A 13108-nucleotide genomic window follows, 5' to 3' on the forward strand; every position below is an offset into this window, starting at 1 on the left:
TCTCAAAACAGTCCTAGGTTCCTTCTTGATGTCAGCTTCTGTTCTTTCTTTTTCCCCTAATCTGCCATGCCCTAAATTAACCTATTTCATTCTAAATGAAAGTTCTATGACACATGCCTTAAAGTTACATGTGTCTATATTTATATGCATATTTATATATGCATATATATAAACATATGCACACATATGTAGATATCTACTTTTTAATTAAAATTTCCTGAGATCCCTGTCGTGCTCCTCCTAATTCCACTGTCTGGGAACACAGTTCCACATGGAATGGATTTTCATTTCTTTGTGGCCAGTTCTGACTAAAATGGCTACTTTATTCTACACAGTAAGAGGTGGGCATCTCTGTTTTTTAAACTGCATAAATAAAAGATCTGGATTGCAAAAAAATAATACTACTACTGTATATGGAATGAGGAAATGTGAGCACTTCATATTCTAAATAGAATTCTTTAAGTAGAAAAAAAAAATCCACAGCTATTTTTTCGGTCAATTTTGTCATTTCCCTTCCCGAGATAAGACACAGCTGAATTCTTCTAGGCGGCAAAGCCGGGCCCTGCGTGGTCTGGCCGTGAGTCGATTTGAGATGAGCTCAAAACCAGCCACAACCTCCAAATCCACCCTCGTCTGAGGCTGTTGTGGATACATTTTCAGGTGTCTTCTTGGTGACTGTGCCATGTAATCCTCAGAATAGCACTGTCCCAGCAATGTTTCAGGCAACCTTTTGAGGCTTTACTTCTGGGCTGTACCTAAGTAAAAGCCAAGAGGACGTCTCTGCCTTCTCTGCGACACTCCTGAAGGTTTGAAGGGAGCAGAGAAGAGCGGGCATGTTAATATCCTTTTCTCTATGTGTGTATCTCATCATTTTAATCGGTGCCATTTATAACATTCCTATTATGGGAAACTGTGCTAGATGCTTTACATACATTAATCTCTAATGATCCCAACAACCCTTCAAATAAGTATTAATATTGTTCTCTACATTTATGAGAAATTTGAGAGTTATAAACGTTAATTTGTCAAGGGCACTCAATTTCAAACTGACATAGTGTTCGGGCCAGATATATCTGCCTCTCTGGCCTGAGCCTAACACTGGCTATCTGTTTTATATAAACTAAATCTCATGAACTTCATAGCTGAACTATGCAAAGTACTGATGATCCCAGCAACAACGAAGTAAATGGACCTGACTAACAAATGTAACTCATTTGTTGTTCCCCCTTTAGAGAGACTTATCTATACATAGCACAAAATTCCAGGGTTCTTGCCACCTATATACATTGTCTATAGTTAGCAATGCAGACATTTATTTCTCGGCGTTTAATATGAAAATAGTGACTCTGAACTCCTTTCAAGAGTCATTACAAAGTAATTTGGAAAGAAATATAGTTGGGATGAGCAGCTAAAAGCATGTCCCTAATGGAACCATCCACATGTAGGCTTGAGTGAGACAGCTACGAGTCCAGGAACTGATCCCTCCGAAAGGAGAGAGACACTGAGGCAAAGAAAAATAACCAGTAGTTAAACTCCATTTTGACACTTGAAACATAAAGAAGCATAATCCTACTGGGACCACAGAATCAGAGCGTTGCCAGAGCCCCAGAAGTCAGTTAGCATTTCCAGTACAGTAGCCATAGCCTATTTGTTAATTATTTCATCAACTTTTCAGCCAACTTAAAATTGCGAAAAAGTTTTTGAAACTCCAAAACTTAATTTACATCAACATTTTATTACTTTAAAATATCTAGGCTTGTATATTTTTTAAAAATTCAATGGAAAGGCTGGGTTCCTTCTTATGAGACTTGCTCCTATTCTCAGGTTGGGGATCTACACTTTCCAGAATTCCTGATTTCTATACTTCTGACGAAGAGGAACTTTAAAAATAAATAAATAAAGGTAGTACGTTCAGGATACGAAATGTGATGTGGAAAAACTTTACTTATTCATCAACCTATATTGGCTTTTTTACAGTCATGGTCAATGAATATTAGTTCTTTTTAGACAAGCATTTTAAACGTTTGCATGAAAAAAAAAATTATTCCTGTTTGAAAGGCGGTCATAAGTTAGGACCAAACTGAGAATCAGTTTTTTTCTCACATCTGTTCACATCCATAATGAGATTTCGCTGCTTTATTCCCTTAGCTCCATTCAGACATGGACAGGGGGGACGGGTCCATCAAATACATCCTCTCAGGAGAAGGTGCCGGCATCGTGTTTACGATCGACGACACCACCGGAGACATCCACGCCATTCAGAGGCTCGACCGAGAAGAAAGGGCCCAGTACACTCTGAGGGCGCAGGCCCTGGACAGGAGGACAGGCAGGCCGATGGAGCCGGAGTCAGAGTTCATCATTAAGATCCAAGACATCAACGACAATGAACCCAAGTTCCTGGACGGACCTTATGTTGCCACCGTGCCAGAAATGTCACCAGTGGGTAAGGGGCAGATTCACTGATTCATACAAAGAGTGATTCTTCTATAGAAGATCCTCCTGTCTAAACACGCATCTCCTTTATAAAACTGAACCAAAAGTGACAGCCAAATCCTTAGGCAGGAGAGGACTTAAACACTGAAATCAACCATAGTAAAAATAATATTAATAATGAGCCTACTGTTGTTATTCAGTTCTAGTTCTTTAAAAACGAGAGGGGGGGGAAGGAGGGAGGGAGGGAGGGAGGGAGAGAGGAAAGGAGGGAGGGAGGGAGGGAGGGAGGACGTATGTATCCTAGGAAGAAGCATTTGGGTATAACCAAAAGAGCAATGAAGAGTCAAAGGGCTGTGCTGTCCTTACTAGTTATTAAGAATTCAAAATATAAATAACTCCCATCCCCACTAAAGAGGTACAAGACAGGAGTTATGGAAGCTTGACCTAGAAAGGAGCCGTCCCAAGGAAGCAAACCTAACATTTGCAAATGCTTTAAGATTGCCCATTTAGGACTGCATCCAGCCTTTAGCAATTCAAGGTGAACAAGTGTCCACCATCTCTCTTTCTCAGGGACCTCTGTTATCCAGGTGACAGCCACAGATGCCGATGACCCAACCTACGGCAACAGTGCCCGGGTAGTATACAGCATTCTCCAGGGCCAGCCATATTTTTCTGTGGACTCCAAAACAGGTATTTGATACAACAGTCAAGTCAGGGGTGTTTGCTTTATTCCCTAATAATTTGTAACTATGATTGCAGACCCAACTCCTTTTCAAGGACTCTCCAGGGAGTGTCTTAACCAGATTGTTATACAGCCTGGGATTAAGGGAGCAAACTAGCACTGCTCTGGTGGAAAAAAAGCAGTGCTGCGTAGACAGTGAACACGGTCTGGATGGAGAGGCCAAAAGGCCTGCCTACACCACGTAACTTCTCATTAGCCTTCAAAAAATCCTATGGTTGTATTAATTCCCAGGGACTGAGTCTTTTATAACTCCAAGAAGGCATGAGAGGACTGACACTGGAACCTGGACTCACTATACAACTAGGAGCATTGATTTTGAAACTAGAAAGAGCCTTAGGGGAATCACCTAGTCCATCACCATTCGCTTAACAGCCAAGGACATTGGGAACTGAGACCTAACAAAGTGTAACCTGTAGATATGCCCCCCACCTGTGCTCTGATGTTCTTCCCACTGAACCAGCTTGCACTAAGCAGAGGAAAAGGCCAGAATGAATGGATGCTGGGGCAGACAGGCTTTGAGGAGGGGGAAAGAGCACAGAGCCTGGAGTGTGCCCCCCGCCCCCACAAAAGGCAGGTGCTGAGTGGGAAGCTCTAACAAAAGGGCAGCACAGAGAACTGGATGGGGAAAGAGCAATGTGGCAGAAAAGGGCACATCAGCGGGGCCTGGTTTTGTTTTTCGTATTTTGTTTTGTTTTCAGTTTTACCTAAGAGCTTTCACCAGAATTTAGGTTTAACCTCTGAAGAGTTCCCTTTAATACTTCTGTGCTAGGCAGAGTGATGATTATATTAATATTGTCTTGTGCTTGTGCCAGGCTTTCTCCCTTTCAAAACACTTTCTCATACACATTACCATATTTGAACCTCGGAACATTCTTGTGAACTCGTGAAATATATGCAAGTATTGTTATTCCCATTTTATGTACAGGAAAACTGAGGACCTAAGGGTAATTAACAAGGAACTTGAGTTCCTTGTTAACTAGAAACTTCCAGCCACAGAGAGAAAGTCAGTGGTGAGTGCTCAAAGTCACCTATCTATCTGAAAGAGAAAAAATGCGTTTCTATTAGCAACCTGATAATTTTTTTCCCAGAAGTCCTAAGGGGAACCAGGCATTCAGAAAATTATATCATAAAAGCAAAAAGTGAGGGAGTGTAAATTACTGGGAGGAAAGAAAAAAGATTTCAGTTAGGAACTTCTATAAAACAGTAACTTTAACAATTCTACAAATGGGGGGAGGAGAAGAGGGTGCCGCAGGGAGGAAAAATACAGACATGAAGAGGGTGATGTGTCCTTTATATATCCTCAGAGGCGTACATTATTTTGACAGCTCCCAGGGGGTGTCTTTAATGTTAAGGTCAAAAAAATGAAAAGATAGTTATTGCTGTGCCCATAGGGCATTCAAAAAAAGAAGATGCTGCACAGTTCACTTCAGAATGTTGTTATTGTAATGCAGTACATACATTAGAGGAGTAAACTGGGGACAGGTTTGTGGTTCCCAATGCCTTCCTTTTGCAGGCAAAACGTCTATTTAGCCAAAGGTCATGTTGTAAACTTGCAGTAAGTAAGTCTTTAATCTTTGCCTAGAGCGTATAGAAGTCAGTTTTTCTAAGTGGAAGGGTTAAAAGGGAGATAAAACATTACCGCATATCCTTGGTAGGATCAAACGCATTTCACCGGATTTTGCATTAGACCCGAGTGAACCGGCATCACCACACTGCGATGAGCCACGTACTGTCTGCGGAAGTTCATCCCTTATGCATGTTCAAAATAAACAACTTACAGAGCGTCTCTCATGTCCTATAGCTCATGGGATTCAGTGAGGCACAGAGATAAGCAGAGCCTAACAAAACCAAATGAATATATATCAAAAAGGAAATCAAATCAGAATTCCAACCCTGCCTACAGGTATGGGGGAAGCAGGAAAAAGCAGAGTAGGAGTGAGTTGCCTAAAGAAGAGTCATTTGTGCTACAAGGGCTCCAGGGGCTGAAGAAACAAAGAGCTGACAGAGAACTGGTCTAACATCCCAGATTTGCAGACAGATGAAGCTTTGTTTTCTGGCCCTAAGCCCGTTTTCTTCTTTTTTAAAATTAATTTGTCATTAAATGTATTGGGTGACATTGGTTAACAAAATTATACAGTTTTCAAGCGTACAATTCTCTACTACATCATCTGTATATTGCATTGTGTGCGCACCACCCAGAGTGAGGTAGAGCAGCTGACGACTGCTCTCCGCAACTCCGTTAGAGAACCACTGCTGCCACCTCCTGTTCGCTCTCAGTTATGCTGCCAGAGGAAATCAGCCCTTGGAGCTCTTCCCACTGGAACTGTATTTATTCACCATTTGTTGAAATACAGCTCAGTTCTGAAGCTGGGATTCTGACCTCAAGTTTAATCAAATAGAGATGGCCTGCATCTCGACTCTGTACAGTGACAGTGCGCCAGGGGAAACCTAGAACCCAATCTTAAGAACCGGACTTGTGTTTCTATTTTGAAAAACCAAGTCGTCTCTACCCTCTAGGTGTCATCAGGACAGCACTCATGAACATGGACCGAGAAGCCAAAGAGTACTACGAGGTCATCATCCAAGCCAAAGACATGGGCGGGCAGCTGGGGGGTTTGGCGGGGACCACGACGGTCAACATCACTCTCTCCGACGTCAACGACAACCCACCGCGCTTTCCCCAGAGTGAGTATCTCACCGGGGAGGGGACAGGTCTCAGGCCAGCGGGAGACACCGAGAAAGCTCGGAGTTCCTCTCTAAGTTCAGTCATTCATGAGTCCTTTCCTGCATTCATCACGCAGCTCTCATATTACCATGTCCCCTCCCGGTCCCAGCTAGCAGCACCACACCAGTGTTTCTCACGGTTTTCATCATCGCCTCGCTATGGAGCCCTTTTAGACTTTCTTTCCTAATCGCCATGCTCTACCCCCCTTCACAGAATTAAATATTAAGGAATAAGATGTTGTTGGGAAATGTTCAACTTTAGAGCCACAAACCATTTTATAACAGCTAAGATGTTTTTCACCTCTCCCCCAACAAGAACCAACTTTTGCCCCCTAGGGGGCGATATTGCCCGTTGAGAATGCATGCATGGAAACGAAATCAAAGCAGTGACCTATATGGCCACCTTAACCAATTAATGCACCTGCTCTGTAAGGGCACTGGGCATGACGGAGGGACGCAGGATGCTTGAAACCCAGTCCCGGCCCCTGTGAAGCTTAAAATCCACTTGGGGAGTACATCTTCTATACTCCTCAAAAGTTAACCAAGGAGCGGCATGCACTGTGCCACTTGGTTAGCGCAGAATGAAACCTTCACGATAAACTAAGATGAATGAGGGCTTCATAACAGTATGAGACTTCAACAGGAGGCTGACGAATATAAAGGATTTAAGTAGACAGAAAGGAGAACAGTCCAGCAAGGGGAAGCCATTCATTCATTCAAAAATTATTTATTTCAGGCACCACTCTAGGTATGTGATATAGAGCAGTGCACAAAACAAATGACATCCCTGCTCCCCTAGAGCTCATTCGAGTAGAAACCCGAATGTAAGAAATATATATATGGAAATAAAGTTGCAAATGTAATTTTATGTTTAAAGACCCCTAAAATGAAGACCCGATATTTAGTGTTTCAAATGTGTATGCCTAATGGAAGTCACAAAAAGCTTTTGAGCAAAAGCTAGACAGAAAGCCTAAGCCAATAGCCACGTAGGGCTGGAGACAAGAAGCCAGGAGTCCCTTAGGAGGCTTTCTTTGAGAGTAGTCCAGATTTGAACTAAAAAGTACTTAAGAAAATGGCAGGACGAGTGGAGTGAGACAAATAAGAAAACATGGATTTATGCCTCTTGAAGTTTTGGCTAAGGGAACCCAGGCAGGGGGTGCCACCGACGTTTCCAGTCTGGGTGGCAGGGAGAAGACGCACTACTGACAGAAATAGCGGAGGCATAATGGAACTAGTGCCAGGCAATGAGGAAGACAAATTCAGATTTGAATATGAAGTTACCGCAGGACAATCAGGTGAAATGTCCTGAAGAAAGGTGGAAATACAGAGCTATGACTGTGGAATGGAGCCCAGGAATGGAGACATGAATTTACGAAGCAGATGCCTAAAGGGAGCAGTTGGAGAAGTGAGAGAAGGCAGACACAATTCCAGGTGAAAGGCTTAACCAGGGAAATAAGGCTTAAAAAAAGAAAACCAACTAAACTAAAAACAGGGAATCAAACCTGGCTATCAGCTGAACAGCTACATTTCAAGTCAGCCAGACCAAGTAACTACCTATTTTATCCATGTAAATATAGCAAGAGAGCTCAAATACTTACATACAACTGGTCTACGCAAAGTCTCCATGAGATTTCATGAAACAGGCAGGATACCAGACACGCATTTCACAAGTGGTGCAAGCAAGTAGGTTACTAACTTCATTGGTTCCACAGTACAGAATGGTAGTGCGTCAAGAACGGTTTGTAAAATCCTACTGGTTTCCAAACCGCTTTGCTGACCCTGTGGGCTCTACCTTTATTACTTCACGAATAGCTCACATCGTGCCCACTGTAGGCTGCAGATTCTTAAACACCCTTGAGTACCCTATTTGGCTTTTGTAATGTGACACTAGACAGTTATCTCTGGTGAAGGCGGAAAGAGCAGAAGAACAAAATTATTACACTGCTCATAGGTATGTATATTTCAACATACTGTCAGAAAGTCCTATCACCCCAAACATGGCAGCTTCACAATAGCAGAACACAATGCAATGATAACGGGGTGTTAGTCCTGCCCCACAAGCCAACATCTAACACCATTCTAAACCACACATCTGAATTGTCACCTCTTCTAAGTAATGCAGAATCGAGGAAAGAGTGGAATCGTGGAATATGTTTGCACGGAAGACAAACCGGAAACGTATAAAAGTAATCTCCAAGCATTTTTCACACGTTATTTTTGCTTCCTATAAAACAGTCATTATTTTTGGACTGTTAAAAATATCTTCTTTATCCCACCATCAAGTATTTCCCCACCTATTTGCTAAAACTAAGTTTAAATGATCTTACTAGTCCATAAACCTACCTTAGATAAATTTTTCTACATTATTAATCTTCTGATTCTTCATTCTAAGAATTCCATTTTCCTCCTTTTTTCACAAATATTACCATAACTGATTATGGGATTTTGACAAAAATGACATACCTACTATTTTATGTTGAACAAGCTCAGTCACCTTTAACTGAACCAAATATAATAGAATATTAAAACCTCGGGCTATTTATTTCTAATATAATGCATTACATGTAGAAATTGAATGTATGTTTGTTTAAACACAGAACACACAGCTTTCCTGCTGTGGAGAAAACTGTAGGCAGATACTGGTTTGTTTTTCCCAAAAGTTCTGCAATAGCAAAGTCTAATCCATCAACTTTGGAAGGCAACAGAAAGAGATCATGAAATCCAAACGCCTGCAGCTTAGTACAGACGTCAGCAATTTCCTGGCTCATACTGGCATCATTTCTTCTTCTGTGCAAGCGAGGGTGCTGAGAGCTGGCTGGGTGCTGTCCGCCTCCCCAAATCTTTGTGAAATCAAGCCCTCACATCCCAGGCTACCTTGGAGCTTCCAGTGCACATTAGAATAAAAGAGACCGCATACATATTCAAAATGTGATTGTGTGATTTTCTTTGTTATTTAGTCAGTCACATTACGATTGACAAGATAATGAAGAATGTCAAAAAGTTGATCCCCAGAGAAGGTAAGTAAGTGAAGATATAATTCTCTGGTGATGAAAATGAACCAAATTTCATTGTGAATTCAGGATATTGAGAAGGAGAACATTACAAGGTCTTCATATGTGAGAATTTTGGGGGTATTCCATTCTGGAACAAGAGGACATCAGACATCCGTCCATGAAGAGGCCATCAGTGGGCCGTCCCAGGAGCAAGGACACGCTGACAGACCAGCACACGGAGCCGGTGGGCTGCTCTCCATGGCGGTTCCTCCTTTCTAAGTCACTGGTCACCATCAAATGTGAGCAGGTGGTCGCAGAGATGGACACTCAGAATACTGGCCAGGCCACAAAGGAAAGGGGGGCATTTGAAATGTGAACAGAATAAATAGGTATTTTGTGACCACAATGGTTTTTTTTTCCATCTTTCTCAAACGAAGTTAACATTTGGGGAAATAGCTCATTAGGAAGGACTGAAAGATTGGAAACCAAGGTACTTCCTGCCACTTTGAAGGTAGATTCATTGAGATAAGGAATATTTCTGCTTTCGCCCTGTCCCACTCTTAGGATGCCGGTCAAGCTGTTTGGGTCCCTCCTTACCAAACGTCCCGTACAGGCTATGACCTAACGCCCCTGGCTCAGCCTCTCAGATCTCAGTTTTCCTCTGTAAAGCCCCGGTTGTAATTGTTGAACCCGGAGAAGGATGTTTTGCACAGCATGCTGACCGGGCCTTTTGCACCGTGGCAGATGAGCAGGGCGCATGTTCTGACCTTTCTTCCCAGAACACTACCAGATGAGCGTGCTGGAGTCGGCTCCGGTGAGCTCCACCGTGGGCAGAGTGTTCGCCAAGGACCTGGACGAGGGCGTCAACGCGGAGATGCAGTACAGCATCGTGGACGGGGACGGCGCGGACGCCTTCGACATCAACACGGACCCCAGCTTCCAAGTGGGCATTATCACCGTGCGGAAGGTACCCGACTCCCCTTCCGAACCGCTCTCGTGAGGCTCCGCACGAACAGGAGACGCCCTGAGGGCTGTTGTACTAGTGACAGTTATCGCTTCAAACCTTCTCACAATGCTCTTTCCTACTGTTTAAAAAACAAACGACTCTTACTCGTGTTGCTTACATGTAAATATGGGCTGTGTCAGCACTTTACTGAGAGGGTAAAAGGTCATGACAAACATATACTGCAAATATGTCATTTCTCCTAGCTTATTACTTAGCTACTTGAAAAACTATTATATCTTAATGAATTCCCTAGTTAATGACTTACTATTTGCACTTGAATAATATTCATTTTTTACCTTCATATACCATAAATAACAATAAAGCGACCTATCATATTACTTAGGAAACAATAAATAACAGGCAGGGATTTTTTTTAATTGCTACTTGAAGATCCACAGATGCTAATTAGGTGTGGAAGGCTTTATCAAATGTAACTGCTGAGTGACGGTATCACTTGAGACTCCTTTGCTTCATGATAAATTACCAAGTTTTCTGAATGTAAGCTATCGAGTCTTTTTGTGGCATAAAGCACATGTGAATGGACATGGAAATTAAACTTTTTTGAAAATTAAAGTTTTAACATCCTAGTAAATATATATCTGAGTAAATAACATTAATTCAAAACCTCATCAATTTAATCTTCCTTCTTTTCTATTTTAAATACATTTAAAAACCCAAGATATCTTAAATTCTTTATTCAACAAATATTTGTTGAGTATCTACCTATGTTATTCTAGGCATTTAATGAAGAGAGTAAATAAAGTAGCCAAAAATCTCTGCCCTTAAGGAGCTTACATTCTAGTAAGGAGAAGAAGACAATAAAAAATGGCAAGTGAATAAAGTAATATATTAGAAAGTGTTAAGTGCTATGTATGGGGGAAAGGGTAAAACAGAACAAAAGTGGTATCAGAAGAGACTACATGACTTCAAATTGAAATTGGGTGGTTGGGATTGGCCTCCCAGAGAAGTCACATTTATACAAAGACTTATATAAAGGGACAGAGCTACAGCAGTGAGTTGGGAGCTTGACAATGAACAACCTAGGAGGTGACCAATAAATGACTTTCAGTGAGAACTATGTGTGGCAGCCCTGGAGACGAGGGAAGGGCCATGAAGATATTAAGGGAAGTGTTCCAAGCAAAGGAAAAACCAGCAAAAGGCTCTGAGATGGGCCTCTGTCTGGTTTGTTTCAAGAACAACAAGGGGGTTGGTAAGACTGAGTGGAGGGGAAGACTAATAGGAGATGAAAACACTCAGAAAAGTAACAAGGGGGCCAGACTGTATAAGACTTTACAGACTGAAGTAAGGGCTTTGGGCTTTACACGGAATAAAGTCAGAAACAAATGTGTGACGTGACTGGACTTTCATTATAAAATAATTACTCTAGGTTCCGTTGAGAAAAGACCATAAGGGGGCGAGGATGGGAACAGAGAAACCAGCTAAAAGGCTACTGAAACAATACAGGTAGGAGAATACAACAGCTTGGACTAGCATAGTAAGAATGGCGGTGGTGAGAAGCTGTCAGAATCTGGATATATTTTGAAGGTAGAGCCAACAGGATTTCTTAACAGATTAGATGAGGATAAGAAAGAAATAGAGGAGTCAACTTGGCAACAAGAACAGAGTTGCCATTAACTGAAATGGGAAAGTCTACAACTAGAGAATCTGGTAGAGGGTGGCAAATATTAGAATTAAGTTCTGGACATAGTACATTAGCAACGTCTATTAGACTCCCAAGTGGAAATGTGTAGTAGCTGTTGGTTACAGAAGTATGGAGAAGAGTTCTGGGCTGGAAATATAAATTTGAGAGTCATAAGCATATAGATGGTACTTAAAGCAAATAAAACAGGATGATATTCCAAGGGACTGAGCATAGATGGAGAAGACAGTGAAAAGAGCCCTGCAGTACCGGGGTCAAGGAGAGGGCAGGGACAAGTGAGGAGACTGAGAAAGAGAGACCAGGGAGGAAGGAGGAAAATCAAAGGAGTGGTGTCATGGAAGGCATGAAGAAACTTTCCCAGAGAAGGGAATGATCACCTGCAACAAACACTGCTGGAGGTCATGTAAGAACGCTGAAAATGAACCACAGACTTTAGGAACACGGAGGACCTTGACAAAAGCAATAAACTCATAACTTAGAATGTGGCACAAGTTAATGTGTTTAATAACTTTATCCTATGCTGTCCCATAGAGTTGAATTAACGCTCCTGTAGAGGAGAAGAGTCGTGTTTGTCCTGTATTTATTTAAGGTGCATCAAATACAGCTAAAGAACATATATATCCAGCATTCCACCATCTTTATAACACCACACAATGACCTCAAAACAGTGCAAAATGCTGAGAATAACTTCTGAATCATCAAATAAATCTGGATGTAATTTGCAGTTTATTTTATTCTCATTCTTTGAGAATAACACATGCTAGAATTATAAAAGGGGACTAGATATAATACCAATTTGGTGTATGACATAGGAGTAAAGAACATTCCCTTATTACATGGTATGCCTCAAATTAGCACTTAATACGTTGCTTATCCTGACAGATAACTGCATACAAGTTAAATAGTCAGAGTTTTAGATAACTGCTGATTCTTTAATGCAAAAATTCTCTTTAAAAAATTAAGCAATCAGAAAAAGAGCTTTTGGGATTCTCAATATATTTGAAATTTTATTTTATATCTTAACATATAAGATAATTCTAAATAATATTAGTTTCTGTCAAATTATTAGAATATAGCTTAGGCCTTATTATAAGCCATTCATTTAAAAAAATATTAACAAGTACAATTTTGTATATGAAAGGAACCTCAAAATGTCATTTCTCCAGCTTCCTTTCCTGGAGAAAAGATTAATCCTCACAAGACAGAACATTGTCTTTCATTGTCATTACAAAAACGATATCCATGTGTAATCAAAACAGACATCAATTTTGCCAAGGTCATTTGGATTTCTCTTCTGAACTTATGAGGTGACAGAAAATGGAATTAAGAAAGAGGTCCATAAGTTGGGTAGATGGACAAATCGAATGTAATAAATACTTTAGAGGCTATTGACTGCTGCTCAGTCTATACCTTGGGAATAACATTTATTCAGATGCCTGATCCACACCCATTTTCCTACTTTGTCATTACTAATGTCATATAAAATGGACACAAAAGTTCTGCTTTTGATTTATTTCCCTAAGGCCTATTATTCATCTAAAAAGCACATA

General features: G+C 41.2%; 1 protein-coding gene across 6 annotated transcripts in view; it reads left to right on the plus strand.

The window, feature by feature from the left end:
- The window catches only part of CDH20 (cadherin 20), a 183810-nt gene that overhangs the window by 144264 nt on the left and 26438 nt on the right, over positions 1 to 13108 (plus strand). For all 6 annotated transcript variants that reach the window (XM_033087785.1, XM_033087790.1, XM_033087791.1 and 3 more), the window contains 4 exons: positions 2149 to 2443; positions 3004 to 3123; positions 5693 to 5860; positions 9672 to 9859. In XM_033087785.1, coding sequence (XP_032943676.1) covers positions 2149 to 2443; positions 3004 to 3123; positions 5693 to 5860; positions 9672 to 9859 — 771 coding nt within the window. The remainder of the gene's footprint in view (positions 1 to 2148; positions 2444 to 3003; positions 3124 to 5692; positions 5861 to 9671; positions 9860 to 13108) is intronic.

The sequence above is a fragment of the Rhinolophus ferrumequinum genome, chromosome 19 (genome assembly GCF_004115265.2).
Source record: "Rhinolophus ferrumequinum isolate MPI-CBG mRhiFer1 chromosome 19, mRhiFer1_v1.p, whole genome shotgun sequence".
NCBI classification, from domain to species: domain Eukaryota; kingdom Metazoa; phylum Chordata; class Mammalia; order Chiroptera; family Rhinolophidae; genus Rhinolophus; species Rhinolophus ferrumequinum.